The sequence below is a fragment of the Chiloscyllium plagiosum genome, chromosome 23 (genome assembly GCF_004010195.1).
Source record: "Chiloscyllium plagiosum isolate BGI_BamShark_2017 chromosome 23, ASM401019v2, whole genome shotgun sequence".
NCBI classification, from domain to species: Eukaryota; Metazoa; Chordata; class Chondrichthyes; order Orectolobiformes; family Hemiscylliidae; genus Chiloscyllium; species Chiloscyllium plagiosum.
Genome location: NC_057732.1, coordinates 9,200,377 through 9,220,357, shown reverse-complemented (window position 1 = coordinate 9,220,357; position 19,981 = coordinate 9,200,377). Strand labels below are relative to the sequence as shown.

Here is a 19,981-nt window from a genome sequence, read left to right as displayed (position 1 = left end):
ATGGGATTGAGGTTGACAAAGAGGAGGTTTTAGCAATTTTGGAAGATCTGAAAATAGATAAGACCCCTGGGCTGGATGGGATTTATCCTCAGATTCTCTGGGAAGCCAGGGAGGAGATAGCAGAACCTTTGGCTTTGATCTTTATGTCATCATTTTCAACAGGAGTAGTGCCAGAAGACTGGAGGATAGCAAATATTGTTCCCTTATTTAAGAAGGGGAGTCGGGACAACCCTGGTAATTATAGGCCAGTGAACGCTACTTTGGTTGTGGGTATGGTGTTAGAAAATGTTCGAAGAGATAAGATTTATTATCATCTGGAAAGGAATAATTTGATTTGGGATAGTCAACACAGTTTTGTGAAGGGTAGGTCATGCCTAACTAATCTTATTGAGTTCTTCGAGAAGGTGACAAAAATGGGTGGATGAAGGTAAAGCAGTTGATGCGATGTATATGGACTTCAGTAAGGCATTTGATAAGGTTCCACATGGTAGGCTATTGAAAAAATACTGAGTTTTGGGATTGTAGGTAATTTAGTGGTTTGGATCAGAAATTGGCTAGCTGAAAGTGGTGATGGGAAATGTTCATCCTGGATTTCAGTTACCAGTGGTGTGCCACAAGGATCTGTTTTAGGGCTACTGATGTTTGTCATTTTTATAAATGATCTAGATGTGGGTGTAGAAGGATGGGTTAGTAAATTTGCAGATGACACGAAGATAGGCAGAGTTGTGGATGGTGCCGAAGGATGTTGTGGGTTACAGAGGGACATAGATAAGATGCAGAGCTGGGCTGACAAATGGCAAATGGAATTTAATGCAGAAAAGTGTGAGGTAGTTCACTTCAGAAGAAGTAACAGGAATGCAGAGTACTGGGCTAATGGTAAAGTTTTGGCAGTGAGGATGAACAGAGAGATCTCGGTGTCCAGGTGCATAAATCCCTGAAAGTTTCCATCAGGTTGATAGGGTTGTTAAGAAGGCATATGGTGTGGCGGCATTTATTGGTAGGGGGATTGAGTTTTGGAGCCACGAAATCATGCTTCAGCTGTACACAAAACTGGTCAGGCCGCACCTGGAGTATTGTGTAAAGTTCTGGTCACTGCATTATAGGAAGGTTGTGGAAGCTTTGGAAAGGGTTCAGAGGAGATTTACCCGGATGTTGCCTGGTATGGAAGGAAGATCTTACAAGGAAAGGCTGAGGGAACTGAGGCTGTTTTCAGAGAGAAGAAGGTTGGGAGGTGATTTAATCGAGACGTATAAAATAATCAGTGGACTAGATAGGGTGGACAGTGAGAGCCTTTTTCCTCGGATGGTGAAGGCTAACATGAGGGGACATAGCTTTAAATTGAGGAGTGATAGATTTAAGACAAATATCAGGGGTAGTTCCTCCACTCAAAGAGTAGTAGGGGCGTGCAACAGTATCGACTCGCTGGCGTTAAGGGCATTTAAATGGGCATTGGACCTACATATGGATAATAGTGAAATGGTGTAGGTTAGATGGGCATCAGATTAATTTCACAGGTCGGCACAACATCGATGCCGAAGAGCCTGTACTGCGCTGTAACGTTCTTGACATGATGTTAGCAGGGAGGGAAGGCTCAGTCATTGCTGCATTGGCTCTTATGAGCAAAATCTCAGCGACCCCCACTTCAGGAAGATGACAATAACAAAGTTGTCTCACTAATTTGATTTAACGCTTGGAACTTAGACAATAAAAGCACTGGGAACAAGGGTCAGCTTGGGGGGAGGGGTGATTTCAATGCTCAACTCAGGTATGGATGCAACGCCAATGAAAAATTGGCCTGAAAGAAAAACAGAAAGATTAGGTGTGACAAAAAAATTAAAATAATTCTGAGAAAGTAGTTCTTAAGGAGGATCACTGGACCTGAAATGTTAACTTTGCTTTCTCTGCATGAATGTTGTCAGACCCAACAACTTCCGTTTTTTGTTTAAAATGAGTGCATTTAAAAGTCTCTCAAAACAATTCACAACCTGAAAGAAGGAGACTGCGTGGTTATAATAGCCCATTTTTGGTGCCACCAAGGTGGGCTAGCAGCTGGCACATCTCATGTGGGTGTTAAAAGGTCTTCCTACACTTCTAATTACTAGTGTTAAGTACTGTACCTGTGCCAGGATTTAGTCTGAGAGTTTACTGTACAAACACAGCCAACTCTCCGCAGAAACAGTGTGGCAGTCTGTTTGCGCGGAGCGACAACACTGGAGCAGCAAGTTGCAGTGCCTCAAGTTGCTCCCCGTTTACGCTTTAATAACGAAGGCTATGCATGAGTTTGACAGCGAAGTCCTGCACACAGGGACTGAGAGCAAACCGGCTTGAGGGCACTTGACTGAAAGCATCGCTAAAACAATAGCAAAAAATAAACATAGTTGAAAAACCCATATGTTTTTTTTCTTTGACCAACGTTTATATATATATATGTGTGTGTGTGTGTGTGTGTGAAGTTTACTTGCTTTATAACTTTCCATTCATTTTGCCTGCAATGTTGTGTGTAGAGTTAAGTCCATTTCTAGCACACACGTCAAAAGCCCCGTGTTTGTTAGGGGGGGGTTAACCCATTCTCTCTTGCCCAGAGATAGCCTCGAATCACCCCCCTGTCCTCGGGCGCCGCTCACCGGGACCTCTGGGCAATGAATTGAAAGCCGGCAGCTCACTCTGCTCCGGGCTGTTGGGAGCCGGAGCTGGGAAAGCGACTTAACCTCGTTCAGCATCGCCAATCCTCCCCCACCCCAGCAGCAGTGACAGACACAGAGAAAGAAAGAGGAGGAGAGAAAGAGCAAGAGCAAACTAAAGCACCAGAGGAGACTGAAAGAAGATGCTGGGGGCTGATGAGGTTGTGCACCGTGTATGGGGCAAGGAGGAGTGAGAGGGGAGGGGGTGAAGGCAGAGGGGAGCCACTGCTACCGTAGCAGGAGGAGGAGGAGGAGGAGGTGGAGAACCGTTTGTGGGAACGTGCAGCTCAATGGCCGAGACTTGGTTTGTCAGAGGCGGCCGCTCTGGGCTGTCATGTCTCAAGAAGGTGGAGGAAGGGGGTTTCTGGGCTGAGGTTCTGGTAGAGGGGGGCAAGTGGAGACCTGGCTTTACCCTGAGGCGTTAAAGTTGAGAATTCAAGTGGAGCAAGCTCTCTCTCCCCCCCCCCCCCCCCCCCAATAAGTTTCCCATTCCAGAGAGAGAGAGAGAGAGAGGCTGTTTGCCTGACTTAAGTCTGATCTTGAAGGTGAGGGGAGGGGGTATAGAGAGAGGGGAAAAAAAAACAAACAAACTTTGTGATAACCCACACGGTGGAGGAGAGTGCTGGCGATGAGATCGGAGTCTCCTCTCCCCCCGAGTGGAGCTGAGGCCGGAAAAGTGGCGGCGGAGCGCAATGGTTACGTGAGGGGCTGTGTGAGCGCTCTGTCCCGGGATCAGGGCTACCCAGCGTGGGCTCGCCTCCTGCCATCCGCCGCTTGCCTGGGCTCCCTCTCCCTGCTGCTGGCCGCCTTCCTGAGGTGGGGACACGGGGAGGAGAGCCCCTCAGCTCCTCTGTCCCCCTCCTCCTCGCCCTCTCCCCCCTCCTCCTCCTCTCTCTCTCCTCCCTCCGGCTTGCTGACCCTCCTGCACTGCGTGTTGCCCCTGTTCAGCCTCCTCAGCGCTTTCTTCTGGCTCGGCTTGTACCTGATCCGCTGCGGCCGGGGCGAGTTAGCCCCGCGGTTACTAGCCGCCTGCTGCCTGGGCGAGACACTGCTGCAAGCCGCCTCGCTGCTGGGGGGGGAGGAGGAGGGGGACCAGCTGCTGTCGGCCCCCGCCAGCGCCGTGCTCCTGGGCTGCCTGGCCGCTGCCACCCTGCTGCTGCTCCGGGTCGGCCAGGGGGTCGGCACCGTCATCTTCACCAGCCTCCTGAGGACCGTCTCCCTGCTCTCCCTGGACGGGGTCCGCGCCAGCTGGAGACCCTTCCTCGCTTACTTCATGGGCATCCTCGGCGTGCTGCTGGCCAGATACGCGGTGCACATCCTCCCCGGAACCCCGCCTGGGACCCAGGAGAAGATCCCAGTGATCAAGAGGAGAAGGAGATCTAGTTCAGTCATCGCCGCCGAGATTTCCAACACTCAACTGGGTTCCAAAGCCCCCAGGAGAACATCCCTCCCGTGCATTCAGAGGGAACAGGTAGGACTCTTTGGGGGTTTTTTTTGCTTCTGTTTAAACTGAGCAGCTATAAACACTTGTTAATTCGCCCAGACAGCCAGGAAGCTCAAAGTGTGCATTATTTCCTGTGCAATTAGCTAGCTCCAGACACTGTTTACAGAGGGGGGAAAAAAGTGATGTTAATCCAATCCACTCATTTATTGAGCTGACTTGAGGGCCTCTACTGAACAAACAATTTCTCAATTGCACAGCGATGCAAAAAAGAAGAAAAAAAAAACAATTGCATGTGTATTTCTTTACCCAACAATATATTTGCAGGCACAATCCATAGTTGGATGTGCTCTGTCTCTCCTGATTTGCTTTAATGGTTTTGCAAGAGGGAGACCGAGAGGGGTTAGGTCGGCATGCTTGTCGAGTGGTAGAAGCCCGAAGGGAAATTATGAAAATAATAAGTTATGGTATTTAACTTCCAAATCTCCTTCATCTGACGTACCAATTAGGGCAAAAATGATCCAAACTTACAGTTGTGACATATCAGAGAAAAAAAAAGCCAGAGCACACCTGACAGGGAAAATAAATATTTTCATAGACTGCAGAGGAAATTCTTTGTAAAACGCAGTTTTAAATAATGAATGGTATGCGAGCCCGCAAACCATTTCCCATCGAGTTGTAAACATCCAAAAGGACGCGATTTATAAAATAATAATGAGCTTTCTATTTACATTCTTTGATATGTGAGAGGATTTATTTCGCTGCAAATGCTAAGTAATGACTTTTATTCTATTTAGCAAAGTGTGATTTTATGAATGATCTTGAGAACAATAATTCAGAGACATGTAGGTTCTGGAAGAAGGAACCAACTTGTAATGAAAGATATAAATTAAAGCACAGGGTGAAAAGCATTAAGAGTTAGGCAATAATTACTGTTTGTTGTATCAGGCAATTATCTCTATTACACCACTATAAAAATGCACAGTAATCTCAAGGAAAATAAGTGGTTTGGCCAACTTGTGTTCATTCAATTCTTTGAGCCTGGAAGGTAATAAAAGTGTTTTGATTTAATGTGTAACAATTTATCTGTTTAATGTTATTAATATTGCAAAGCTTTAGGAGTCAAACAGAAGTCACAGAAAAGAACATTTCAAATTCCAAATATGTATTTCTGTTCTCCAATTTGTGTTTAAATGCTCCCACGGTAAGCATTTCTAAGTTTGAACTGAGTTTTTAGGCAGGCTCTGTGAAATGTAAGTATTGAAATTGCCGTGATGTGTAACCCATAATAAATACTTCGGAGCACAGTCGAAATCTTGGTGAGCACTGGTAATTTATGCAATGTACAGTTATCATGGGGAGGGCATTCACATTAAGAAAGATGCCCTTTTCACTTTCGGGGAAGCTTGTGTTTTAACTTACACAGTGCTGAATAACCGGAGAACTGACATTAGGAGGTCAGTCAAAAGAAATATTTTTTTGAGCATGACAAGGGAACGCAGGACTATAGACTACTTTAATAAACTTGCTTAAACCCTCTGTCATGTTTGTAACAAGTGCAGCATTGTTTCCTTGTGGATGTTTTCTGATTCAATGTATCTTTAGTGCAGTGTGCTGTGGCTGACCTTCATTGTACTGCAACTTCTAGGCTGATATTACAGCATTAGACTTGGGATATGTTTGTCACATAAGCTGGCAATTAGTTTTAAGATAACAAGTCAGTAGGGCTTTTTAAGTGACATTTAAAATGTGAAGGCTAACTTGAGTGGTGTGTAGACATGAGGAGAAGCACAAGGTCGAATTATTATCTTAAATCCACGGGCAGAGATTTGGTACTCTTTATTCTGTAGTTTGTTCCTGCTTCTTATGAAAAAGCCATTTTCTAGTGGATTTGATTTTCACTCTATATGTGACCTGTACTAACCAACACGGTAATAAAAGATGCTATTGACGTAGGGAGCTGAAAGTGTATGGTGTCCCATGACTGGTATTGTCGCACTGCCAATACTGTGATTAGCAGAATAACAAGCACAATATAGCGGATGCTGTATGCATGGAAGAGAATCACAAGGCAGTAATGCAGTTGACTGACCTGTTAGCCATGCATGCTGCCTACGATTCAGTTACACCTACTTAGCATAACCTTGCATTGTTTTCAGCTTTCATTGCAGTTGCAACATCTCTCTTCATCATTGCTAATGCAAAATGAAATGATGGCTCTGAAAGTCTAAGATGATGTGAGACGGCCCAGAATATCAGACAGAAATGTTTAGCAAAACACCTCTGGTACCAGTAAGAGGAATTCCTCAAGTTGCCTTATGTGACAATGTCATAACTACATTCATCAATATATCTATTTCTATTGATTCCATTCACAAATAACACAATTGATTGGGACATTGACTGGAAAAGTACCTTTATAGATCCATTTACATTATGGTTACAAGGCCATTCTCAGCTCTGTCAACATTTCCCCCCATCAACGTCAGAGAAACTTTAGCTGGTGAATTAGAATGGGCCTCATCATTTCCCAATACTTAGAGACCATTGAAGTTATGCAGTGTGGTTTGAGGCATTCGTATTAAATAGTGGACAAAAGGATTCCACATCAAGCTCATTAGCAATTGTGCGCTAATATTGCACGATATAATTTTAAACCCATGTTAACTAATTGGAAGAATCACTGTGCATTTTCTTGCTGTAATGTACATTTTGTTACCCTAATATAATAGTTTTAAAATTGATTTTCTCGTTGTTTGAAATGTTTGGAATAGTTTATACGTGAGAGAGTCTGAATTTATATAACTCCTTATATCCTAAGGATATCTCTACAGATTTCTTTTTCATGCTGTTATTTGATGGAGTAACCATTTTCAGGACACTGGGAGAAGTCATTGCTGTTCCTCATTGTGTGTGCACCTGAATGGAAAAATCATGCTTCATCTGAGGCATGGCATCTATTAGCCAAGTCCATAGTGAAAAGTAAAGTACTAAATAAAAACCAAAAGAACTACAGATGCTGTAAATCAGAAACAAAAACAGAAATTGTTGGAAAAGCTCAGCAGGTCCGGTAGCATCTGTGAAAAGAAATCAGAGTTAACATTCCAAGTTGAGTGACCTTTCCTCAGAACACGGAAGGGGACGTTCTGAGGAAGAGTCACTCGATCCAAAACGTTAACTCTTATTTCCCTCCACAGATGCTGCCAGACCTGCTGAGTTCTCCCAGCAATTTCTGTTTTTGTTTATAGAGTAACACAACATGGAAAGAGGCCCCTTGGAAACTGGTCCATGCTGAGCATAGTGCCACTCAGTTAGTTCCAATTGCCCACATTTGGTCCATCTCCCTCTGAACCCTTTCCATCCATGTACCTGTCCAAATGTTCTTTAAATATTGCCATTGTATCTGTCTCAATCACATTCTCTGGCAGCCCATTCCATATGGGCACCAGTCTCTGTGTGACAAAATTGCCCCTCAGGCCCTTAAATCTTTCCCCTCTCACCTTAAACCTATGCCCTCTGGTTTTCCATTCCTCATCCCTGGGAAAAAGACCATCTGCATTCATCCTGTCTATGCCCCTCATTATTTTATACTCCCCAATAACATCACCCCTCATTCTCCTACATTCCAACGAACAAAGACTGATCTTGACCAGCCTCTCCCTATAACTCAGGCCTACCAGTACTGGAAACATTGTCGTAAATCTTCTTTGCACTCTTTCCAGTTTAACTATATATATTAACTATATCAAAACTGTATGCAATACTCCAAGTGCAGCCTCGCCAATGACTTCTAAACTGAAATGCAACGTCTCAATTCCTATACTCAACGACTCGACCAACAAAGACCAGCATGCTAAATTCTGCATTCCTGATGAAGGGCTATTGCCCGAAACATTGATTTTCCTGCTCCTCGGATGCTGCCTAACCTGCTGTGCGTTTCCAGCACCACTCTCATCTAAACTCTGGTTTCCAGCATCTGCAGTCCTCACTTCTGCCTTCACTACCTGTGACACTGCTTTCAATGAACTATGTACTTGTACTCCTAGGTGTCTTTGTTTTACAACACTCCTCAAGACCTTACCATTTACTGTATAAGTCCAACCTTAATTTGACTTTCCAAAGTGCGACACCTCACATTTCTCTGTATTAGAACATAGAACATAGAACATTACAACGCAGTACAGACCCTTCGGCCCTCGATGTTGCGCCGACCTGTCATACCAATCTGAAGCCCAATTAACCTACACTATTTCATGTACGTCCACATGCTTGTCCAATCACAACTTAAATGTACTTAAAGTTGGTGAATCTACTACTGTTGCAGGCAAAGCATTCCATACCCTTACTACTGTCTGAGTAAAAAAACTACCTCTGACATCTGTCCTATATCTATCACCCCTCAATTTAAAGCTATGCCCCCTTGTGCTTGCCATCACCATACTTGGAAAAAGGCTCTCCCTGTCCACCCTATCTAACCCTCTGATTATCTTATATGTCTCTATTAAGTCACCTCTCAACCTTCTCCTCTCTAATGAAAACAGCCTCAAGTCCCTCAGCCTTTCCTTGTAAGACCTTTCCTCCATACCAGGCAACATCTTAGTAAATCTCCTCTGCACCCTTTCCATTATAATGCGGTGACCAGAACTGTACAAAATACTCCAAGTGCGGCCGCAGCAGAGTTTTGTACAGCTGTAGCATAACCTCATGGTTCCGGAACTCGATCCCTCTATTAATAAAGGCTAAAACGCTGTATGCCTTCTTAACAATCTTGTCAACTTTCAAGGATCTGTGTACCTGGACACCGAGATCTCTCTGCTCATCTACACTACCAAGAATCTTACCATTAGCCCAGTACTTTGCATTCCGGTTACTCCGACCAAAGTGAATCACCTCACACTTGTCTGCATTAAACTCCATTTGCCACCTCTCAGCCCAGCTCTGCAGCTTATCTATGTCTCTCTGTAACCTACAACATCCTTCGTCATTATCTACAATTCCACCGACCTCAGTGTCGTCTGCAAATTTACTAACCTACCCTTCTACGCCCTCATCCAGGTCATTTATAAAAATGACAAAAAGCAGTGGACCCAACACTGACCCTTGCGGTACACCACTGGTAACTGGACTCCAGGATGAACATTTCCCATCAACCACCACCCTCTGTCAGCAAGTCAATTACTGATCCAAACTGCTATATCTCCCACAATCCCATTCCTCCACATTTTGTACAATAGCTTACTGTGGGGAACCTTATCGAACGCCTTGCTGAAATCCATATACAGCACATAAGCTGGTTTACTCTCATCTACCTGTTTGGTTACCTTCTCAAAGAACTCAGTAAGGTTTGTGAGGCACAACCTACCCTTCACAAAACCGTGCTATCCCTAATCAAATTATTCTTTTCTAAATGAATATAAATCCTATCTCTTATAACCTTTTCTAACACTTTACTAACAACTGAAGTAAGCAACTGAAGTATTGAATTCCAGTTGTCAATTCTCAGTCCACTTCCCCATCTGACCAAGATCCCTCTGTAATTTTTGATAATCTTTCTCACTATCTATGATACCTCCTAATTTTGTATCATCTGCAAACTTACTAATCATGCTTTGTACATTCACAATCCAGATCATTTATGCAAATAACCAAAGTGGCAGCACTGACCCCTGTGGCACATCAATAGTCAAGGACCTCTATGCATTTAGGCTTTTGTGAGTGAAGAGTAAAATGGTGGCAACAAGCTTGTATTGTTGCTTTATGTTAAAACGACATTTTGTATAGGTCCAGAGAGTAACTTTAATAGTCATTTATGCCTGGACCAAAGGATAATATAATGGAGTCAGGCTGAATGTTAGCTTTTTGAATCCTAAGTTCTGATTATAGTGGAATGCTTCACTTTTTTGTAAAGCATCTTTTGTATTAAGTCACAACATTGTTTCTCCAAGAGCATGTTATTGTGCTTTCATAAGCAGATCAATCTGTGTTACCCAAACTGAATGGGCCTGAAAGAATTTTGAACCTTCTCTAACATATTGACCATTAAGCGAATTTTAATTTCATCTTTATTATGCAGCATCTTCTTGGAGTTTTCTAGTGTTGACTTGAATTTAATGATTAATTTCCTTACATAGAGGTATGTTCAGAATGCCAATTGAATATGAACTTGATTCATTCACAACATGTATTTTATTAATGTAAATTCTTAATTTCATCCTCCTCCCCTAATTATATCTTTATTTAGGGAATTTTTTTATAGTCATCAAGGGGAGAGATGCTAATGTTAGGAAATTGAATATTTTCTAATATCAGGGTAAAAGGTTTCGTCTAATATATCCACAGAAATGAGTTAATTATTTCATTACAGCAGCAAGGAGAGAACACTGGTACAAGTTTTCAGCGTTTAGTTTTTGATTAATTATTAAAATGATTTGTTGACCATAATTTCCACCTTTTTCCATCAACAATGAGGTCTCTCAGATTAGATGACATGCAGGATGATGACTTCTGCTCTATATTCAAGAACATGCCCTACCCCATAATCTCACAATGCCACGTTTGCTGCAACTGCGTGAACCTTTCCATATCCTTCACAAACAAACACTGTGACCTCCCTGATATAGGTTGCCTGCTACTGTTGGACAAAACTATGCTGCTTTGGAGGTTGTATGGTGCTTGGATCTGTAGCTGTCATACACATTGGCTTATTGCATGCTGAATATTTACAGGCAACAGAGAATTTAGAAGAGAACTCAGAGAAATTTCATTTCCTCAGCCTTGTTGGATTCCAATGAAAATCCCAATCGTTAGAAACTGTGTCTTCAACATTCTAATCTGAGAATGGGTTGTTGTTGCATGTTAGTTGAAAATAGTCAATCAGAAGAAAATCTGTGGCTAAGGATTTTGTCCAAAACCTTCTAAGCATCATGTTAAATTTATTATTTTTTTAAAGTAAATACTGATGTAAATATCAAATTAATGCAGTGTAGTAAAAATATGGAAGTATTAGCTAGTGTCATGGGTGTGTAGTTATAATTCTGGGTGGAGCAGTGCTCTGAAACTGAGCAGTATTTAGTTTGGAACGTGTTCACATTGAGCAGACAATGCCGAAGCACACAAGTCCTTGCCCACTTTCTAATTTTTACACCCTGCTTCATGATTGGCAGCAACAAGACACTTCCGAACTTAAAAGAAGCAGGTCACTTGCTTTCCACCTGGAAATGTTATGTTGACTTGCCATTTTGTAATCTGTATGAAGTTAACTGAATTGCATCAGATTTCAGCGTAAGGGATAATGGACGGTATGGTGGTTCAGTGGTTTGCACTGCTGCCTCACAGCGCCAGGGATCCAGTTTCGACTCCACCCTCTGGCAACTATCAGTGTGGAGTTTGCACATTCTCCTCGTGTCTGCGTGGCTTTCTCCTGGGTGTTTTGGTTTCCTCCCACTGTCCAAAAGATGTGCAGGTTAGATGCATTGGCCATCCTAAGTTGCCCTGTAGTGTTCAGGGAGATTCAGGTTAGTTGGATTAGATATGGGGAGTACAGGGATGGATGTGGGTTGAGTGGGATGCCTCTTCAGAGGGTTGGTGTGGACTTAATGGGCCAAATGGCCTGCTTCCACTCTGTGGGGAATCTATGATTCTGGGATGACCAAAGTTCACAATCTGAATCTGTATATTTCTGCGTGTCAGCTAATCAGGTAACTAAATTTAAAAAAAATACAAATCACACGATGCAAATTCATTTTAGAAGAAGATGTAAATGTTAATATAAATAGAGAAATGAAACAAATATATTTCTTTATAGTTATGTAGACAGTATTATGCATGATCTTCCTGATATTGCAAGATACAGAAGAGGAAGGTGGTGTAGAAAGATTCTCCAAGGCCACTGTGTCCAAGTGCTTATGAAATGATGCATGACTGTTGCCTCTACGCAATTTCAATCTACCCAGAAATCCATTACAGAGCTCCTGTGCTGTGTCCTATGACATTAAACCTTGCGTGGGCTGTGCTAACTATGTTGGGGAGTTTCCAAGCATTCTCGGCTCCTGAGAGATTCAGGAATATCTGCTCTTTAAAAACTGCAGCACAGCCTCAGTACAGGCAGCAGGTTTCCCATCTGCATCATATTTTCTCGCACAGGATGGGAAATCTGGATATAATTATCGGCACAAGCATTATCGACTTTTTCATATGTTCAATTCTATGAGGTTTAGTCGGCAACCTTGTTTACTCATTTGTAACATTTGTTGGAAGCTGGAGTATCAAACTGAGTACTGTTGTTTGGATTCATCTTGACTGAGCTGCACACTTATGGGAGAAATTGAAGGGGAACCTGGGAAAGTGCATATAGTAGGAAACACAGCAGAGGGCTATGAGGTAAGATGAAGTAGGAATGGGAGGAAGCTCATGTGAAGCATAAACAGACCAGTGGTGTGCTCCGATACTGTGAAGAGAAGGGATCTGCCTAATTTATTTTGGTTGTAGGAGCCAAATGGGAGCATAGCAGTCCAAAGGAAGACACGATCAGCAACAGTGCTGGGCAAATTGAATGATAGAATTGGAAATCTGAGCAATTTGAAGAAACAACAGTGTAATGTATATTCAGAATACCTCTGAAAATATACTGTGCTGATCAATTAGGGAAACTTGGCTCACGTTGCTGCTGTGACAGCCGTTGTATATTTTTGTGACTGTTTACTATTTCCACTCTTTTCAATTAATTTGCAGCATTGTTTTCAGCCTGTTACATTTTATATTCCGAATGATAATTAGCATCAAGAAGCACAAATGAATTAAAAATTCATGCTTGTGTGGAGAGTGTAGAATTGGGGACTTCTCTGAATTTTCAACCCCTTATTCAAAAAATACCCCCTCTGCTCAAATAAAAACTCTAGTAAAATAGATAAAATGGACCTGTAAATATCTTCACCCTGTTTTAATAATAAAACAAATTGTGCTTTAACATAGTTTTAGATTAGACTACTTACAGTGTTGGAAAAAGGCCCTTTGGCCCAACATGTCCACACCGACCCTCCGAAGAGCAACCCACCCAGACCCATTTTCCTACATTTATCCCCTTCACCTATCACTATCAGCAATTTAGCATGGCCAATTCACCTAACCTGCACATCTTTGGAGTCCACACCGACCCTCCGAAGAGCAACCCACCCAGACCCATTTTCCTACATTTACCCCTTCACCTATCACTATCAGCAATTTAGCATGGCCAATTCACCTAACCTGCACATCTTTGGACTGTGGGAGGAAACCGGAGCACCCGGAGGAAACCCACACAGACACGAGGAGAATGTGAAACTCCACAACAGAGAGTTGCCTAAGGTGGGAATTGAACCTGGGTCTCTGGCGCTGTGAGGCAGCAGTGCTAACCACTGCTTTTTAAAATAAATTATTTACATTCAGTTTATTTAGTTGAAAGCTTGTGTCTCAGGAGCTTGCTCTTTCATACATTCAACCACACTCAGTGCATTTCTTTTCATCTCCTCATACACAAGGAACACAGTGTACCAGTGTTGAAAAGATAGCTCTCATATAAGGTTCTAAACCATATACATTATACTGTACTATTAATTCATTACATGGTTTTCCTGCTTCATGGTGATTTTTAGTGTGGATCCTACATTTGTATGAGGTTCTGATGGGAACTATTTGTCTGGACGCTAAACCACAGGCCTATAGTCTTCTACTTCTCTTGGGAAAGTAACCGATTAATGGCATCCAATGAATGAACCCCAGTTGCACAATTGCAATAAGCTGAGTAGTTTCCTATGTCAAATTTGGAATGGTTCAAGATGATTCTTTGAATGGTGCTGGAACTTGGAAGAGCTGTATCATTATTACATGTGCCGTGGAGTCAATCATCAGTTCGCTCGCACTCTGGTAGAAACTTGCAGAAATATATTGTAATGTGGACAATCAGCAAAAGGAAGCTACAGGAAAATTGTTGCCCAAACCAACAAAATCAATTTCATATGTCAAGAAGCCTAGAGCAGACAATTTGTCCCAAGGTGTTAGCAGCAACAATATTTGTAATATGTTACCTGTACTTTTCTGTCTGAACCTCAGTTCCAACCATGGCAAAGCCGCCTGCTGGATTGGCACCACATCCATCACCCCCTACATTCACTCTCTTCATCACTGGCACACAGTGAAGGATAGTGTATATCATCTACAAGATGCACTGCAAGAACCCAACAAGGTTCGCCCAATAAAATCTTCCAACCTCTCAACTTCTTTCACTAGAGGACAAGGAGAGAAGATGTATGGAAACACCATCACCTGCAGTTTCACTCCAAGCCACCTAATTATCCTGACTTGGAACTATTTCACCATTTCTGCCTTTTCAGTCAATTTCCTGGAATGCACTTCCTAATAGCACTGTGCGTGTCCCTACACAACACAGACTACAGAAATTCAAGAAAGCTGATCCTCACCATTTTCTCCAGCACAATTAGGGATGGGCAATAAATGCTAGCATAGCCAGTGTGCCCCCACTTCCCATGAATCAATAAGAAACACTATAATATATGATCATGCGCAGTGCAATTTTCCAAAGTAACTGGCAGTGGGCAAGTTTCTTCCTACCCTGCCCCCAGTGAATGCTTAGTGAGTGGCCCTTCAGGTATTTGTGGCAACATAAATCTTTCTCATTCTTATTTACTTCCTACCCACCCCCGAATTTATTCCCACAGGCATGAACTCATGCTCATGTGTTTTGCTGAAGTGCCCACTCTTCACCTTGAGTCTGTACCAGCAGGTTTGTGCCCATCAACAGAACTGATGTGTTCATTTACACACACATTGTCCTGCAGACATTGCCTGACAGCAGACAGGAGTGGGAAACTTACTAAAAGCCTTCAGTGGTTACATGATGATGTCTTGGATTGGATTAAAACAAAGATTAGAATGTTTCATTGGTGGTGCGTGCCACCAATGTCTTAAATGCTCTCAGAAATTGTATATGATACTCTCTGTAGGGTAAAATTGTTTTTGTTTTGTGTATAGTACTTTAACACATCTTCAGGAATTCCTAAAGCAACTTTTCTTTTCAAAGTGCAGTTACTGTGGTTTAGCAGGCATGAAAGTCAAGAATTTTGCACATAGCAAGGTCCCACAAATGGCAATTGAGATAAATAACTAATTATTCAGTGTTTAGTGGTGCTGGTTAAGAGAGAAATGTTGGCCATGAAACCCGGAGAACTGTGTTTGTCTTGGCTTTGCACTGTGGGAGCTTTTACAGCTACCTGCGCAGACAGATGATGCCTTGGTTCAGCACTTCAGGCAAAAGGATACACATCTGACAAGGCCATTGCTTCAAATGTGTTGTTTGGAATCATTGCCGCCTTTATGGTAGTGATTCTGTGGATTTCATGAAGCAAGTGGGTCCAAACTGATGAAATGCAACTATGCACAAAATATTCAATCGTCGCTGAAAGAATGTTTTAACCTGACGGCAAGGGAGTAGTTTGTTAACATAAACCACAGCTCTTACTGAAAACTCAGCTACTCACAGATCCAGAATGGACTTGTGTAAGGATAGCAGGTTGCTTAGTGACATATACATATACAATTTGTGTATGTAATCTAGGATTCGTCCTCATGGCTCAATATGTCCACACATGAGACATACCAAAGCAGCCTTTGTATCCTATTTTATCCTTGACTGACCCAACACAACATGAATTGGCCTCAAAGTTGAGTGAGCTGTTGCAAACAGTTCTAACTGAGTTTTCCAAAAAAAAAAGAAGAATTCCTTTATGTTTGTGAAGGTCGTGCACCACCTACATTTTGAGAATAATAGCATGTTCATGATTCCTTTCAAAATTTCCAGTTTATTTCCCAACCCAATTACGTCACTGGCATTTGAATGATGTCACTATATGCTGGAAATCCAGATGTGCCATCTGTGTCTGAATCTGTCTTCATCAAACTCATGAACTTAGCAACCCGTGCAGTTGGGTTCAGTTCCAGTGACACTACACGTTCCCAAATAGTTGGCATTGCCATGGCATCCCCTCTAGGTCCAGTCCTTGTGAACTTTGATTGGTTACCATGAGAGGTGATCTTCAATGGAAAGACCACTAACCTCCTAACTCTTGCATACTTCCAGTTTGTAGAAAACACACTTATGATATTTCAGTTTACGGCTGCAACAAAGAATTTCTTTACACAGTTTAATAAACATCATTCTGTGCTCAAATTTACCATCAAAGTAGAGCAATTCAATGAGTTGCCTTTCTTCAATTACTTGAGGAGACTGACAATGAGTTCTTACCTCCTATCTACTGAAAGCCCAGCTTCACCAGTCAATGTACACTTTGGTATTCTTACAATCCCATTTGCTACAAGATCAATCTTATTGACCACCTTGTGAATAAGGCTCTTGCCATTTGCTCACTTTGTAAGATAGTGCATGTCAACACTATCCTGCATGATCACAGATTCTGGATCAAACCGTCACTTTTTGTATATTATGAAAATTTATGAAAGTAGTGCCCAGTCTACTTCAAGTTTCTCTGGAATGGGAAGGTATCTCAACAATTTAATCCATGGGTGGAGCTAGCTTTGTCGTATTGCTACTATTCAATAAATCCACAAGTGGTTATCTCCACTTATAGGATGCTGCTGTCAAGCCAAAAAGATTGATGTGATATGAGTTTCAGTGCTAGTGTGATGCCAGGTATGTAGGCCCTATGTCCCAATGGCTGGCAGAGCACACTAATCAAATGCCCCTTTGACATCCATCATTCTACTATTGGAAATCATTTATCAAATGACCTAGCAACACCAGAAACCAATTTAAGATTGTCAGACCAGCTCATAATGCATTTGCACTTGCTGGAAGCAGCATTCATAAATACATTTGACACTGTTTTGTTCAGGCAAAAGAGAATTCTACATAGATTGGACCTTTATCCACAAAAAAACAGGGGGGATCATGGACAGAGCCAACCTCTGCTGCATTCTATGGCAACACCCAAACCAATCAGAATCTACCTGCCTTGTCTGATAAGTAACAGTGACAGGTAACTGTTCTTGCTGCATTTTCACCTCTTTGCATACTGCATGAAAAATACCTGTTTTTTAACGTTTCTTTTTTGGGTCCTAGTTCTGATGAATGCAGGATGAATAGCTTCAACTTCTTGGTTCTTTTTTAACAGCATTTAACACCTAGAATTATGAGAAAGATGGTCCAGTACTTTAACTCCTCATTCTCCAGTCGCAAGGTTCACTGAGGTTTAGCTGAAGTGAACAAGAAAACCTTGTGAACAGAAACTCCCAACTCCCAACAGCTTATTAAATACTTGGTGACATCAATGTTAAACTGCATGAAACTAATACAGTTTAGCCAATTTGTTCTTGCATTATAATCACCAAAACCAACGCAAAATTAATTGTCAGAACAAAGTGTCATATTGCGCATTTATTTGCTATACATAGTATTATGATTTGAAGTCTGCTGCTGGTGTCAACTTGTGTTCTATGGTGTCACTTGTTTTCTTAAGTAACTTGGTTGCTTGTTCTTTTGTGAATTATCTCCTACATATGAGCACGGTTACTGAACTATGAATGTAATTATTAATGTTTCTTGAGTTCTGGATCATATCTCCATGTTTTACCACCTGCATTTCCTCAAACTCTCTTTTTTTTGTTAATTCACTCGAGGGACTTGGGTGTCATTGGCTGGGTCAGCACTTATTGTCTGTCCCTAGTTTCACTTGACAAGTTGGTGGCAAGGCTTATCTTCTTGGACCTGCTGCAACCCATGTGCTGTTGATACACCCACAATGCCCTTGGGAAATTTTCAGGATTTGACCCAGTGACACCAAAGATTGGCGATATCTTTCCACGTCAGGATGGTAAGTGGCTTGGAGAGGAACATGAAAGTGGTGGTGTTGCCATGTATCTGCTACCCTTGTTCTTCTTGGTAAAAGTGGTCGAGGGTTGGAAAGTGCTGTCTGAGAATCTTTGGTGAACGTTTGCAGTTCTTCTTATAGATGGCACACACTGCTGCAACTGAGTGCCAGTGGTGGAGGGACTGGATGCTTGTGGATGTGGTGCTAATCAGAAGTGACTAGGCAAGGTAGGTGTTTAAGTTTGATTAGTGTTTGGAATGAATAATATTAAAATGTTCAAGTCCTTTTATATTTGCAAGTTACCATCCTAAAGAAAGTGCAATGAAAACATTTTTTGATTACTGTCCTCTGGATATGTTTAATCAATGGGCATCTGTGCTGTACATGTTTTGCTCTCTGAGATGTTGAATAAAATGATTAACTATTTGAAGGATGTGAAAAATTGTAATTCTGTCAACAAAATGCATGGAGAAAGCAGGAAATTTCCAATCTTTTGGGCTGATTTTTCATACACATTTCAGTCTTCATCTAAACCATGAGATTCTCTGAATAATTTTGCCCTTCAGTAGAAATGTTTCTTCTATAAGATCCATTAAAGAGTTTCTTAAGATGGTCTTCAATTAAGCATTTAGGAGAAATTTCGAGAGCAATGAACACAGTGGATAACATGTGTGGAGATGCAGGTGAAGCAACCTCATACCTGATCTTGAGAAGCTTTTTAGCAAAGTCCCATGACAACACTATGGATGCTAACCACAAATGTAGAGGAATAGCATTATGGTTAACCCATCAGATGCTGCTTTCCTGTTAGCTGCCAAATTACACAAAATGCAAAGGACCAATCACTAATGAATATCTTCTGCCCCAGTTTGCTGAGAAATGTTGTCTTATCAGCTGAAAAATATCAGAGAGCCATCAGTCACTCCTGGATCATGAAGATGGCTGTTAAGTAGGAACTAAGCGGCACTTTCAGGGATTGAAAGGAATGAGCATGACAGAAATTGGAGAGCTGATAGGTCATTGCACTTTCATAGGTTGCAATGTGTCTGTCAATTATCATTAGATTTTCCTTGAGGCCTCCTCTGGATGATGTTTTTGTAGCTCTCATGAAAGATAACTAGTGAAATGTCACCAGCGTTTAGCTCGTGGTTGATAAAAAGGCTGAATCTCAGGTTGACAGCTGTCCAGGGTGAGCTGATGACTGATGGTGATATCAATTGTAGAATCTTCATGTTTTACTGAAATTGCCACTCGGTGCGTATCTTTGCCCACGTTAGTGGTCAGATATTCAGAAAGGAAAACTTAGGTACATTGAGCTCTCAGGAAATAAGCAGCATTTTCCTTCAACAAGACCTTTAGAAGATGTGAGGTAAAAACAATGACTGCAGATGCTGGAAACCAGATTCTGGATCAATGGTGCTGGAAGAGCACAGCAATTCAGGCAGCATCTTTAGAAGATGTGAGCAATCCTCTGCCAGTGATGTTTCTTGTGGATGGTTTCCATCCATTACTTAATTATGAGCACAGTGGAGGGATCCTGGATATAGGGGCGGCATGGTGGCTCAAGTGGTTAGTACTGCTGCCAGGGATCTTGATTTGAATCTAGCCTCGGGCGACTGTCTGTCTGGAGTTTGCACATTCTCCCCATGTCTGCGTGGGTTTCCTTCAAGTGCTCTGGTTTCCTCCCACAGTTCAAAGGTGTGCAGATTAGGTGGATTGGCCATGCTCAATTAGTCATAGTGTCTGGGGATGTGCAGGGTAGGTGGGTTAGCCATGGGAAATACAGGGTTACATGGATGAGGGAGGGTCGGGTGGGTCTGAGTGGGATGTTCTTTGAAGGGCCAGTGTAGACTCGATGGGTCGAATGGCCTGCTTCCACATTGGAGGGATTCTAGTTTAATTCTTTATTCTCCCTCAAATGTTGACCTACCGTGACATTTGTTCACAGTGAAAATATAGGTATTTACATTCAGAGTGGATGT

General features: G+C 42.1%; 1 protein-coding gene across 5 annotated transcripts in view; it reads left to right on the top strand.

The window, feature by feature from the left end:
* The first annotated feature begins 2,476 nt into the window (after window positions 1-2,476).
* The window catches only part of pde3a (phosphodiesterase 3A, cGMP-inhibited), a 487,762-nt gene continuing 470,257 nt past the window's right edge, over window positions 2,477-19,981 (top strand). For 4 of the 5 annotated variants that reach the window (XR_006315047.1, XR_006315046.1, XM_043713455.1 and 1 more), the window contains exon 1: window positions 2,477-4,152. Coding sequence is in view for 3 of the 5 variants with exons in the window: in XM_043713455.1 (XP_043569390.1) it covers window positions 3,310-4,152 (843 nt within the window). In the remaining 2 variants the exon portion in view is untranslated. The remainder of the gene's footprint in view (window positions 4,153-19,981) is intronic. The other variant, XM_043713460.1, reaches the window with a different exon arrangement.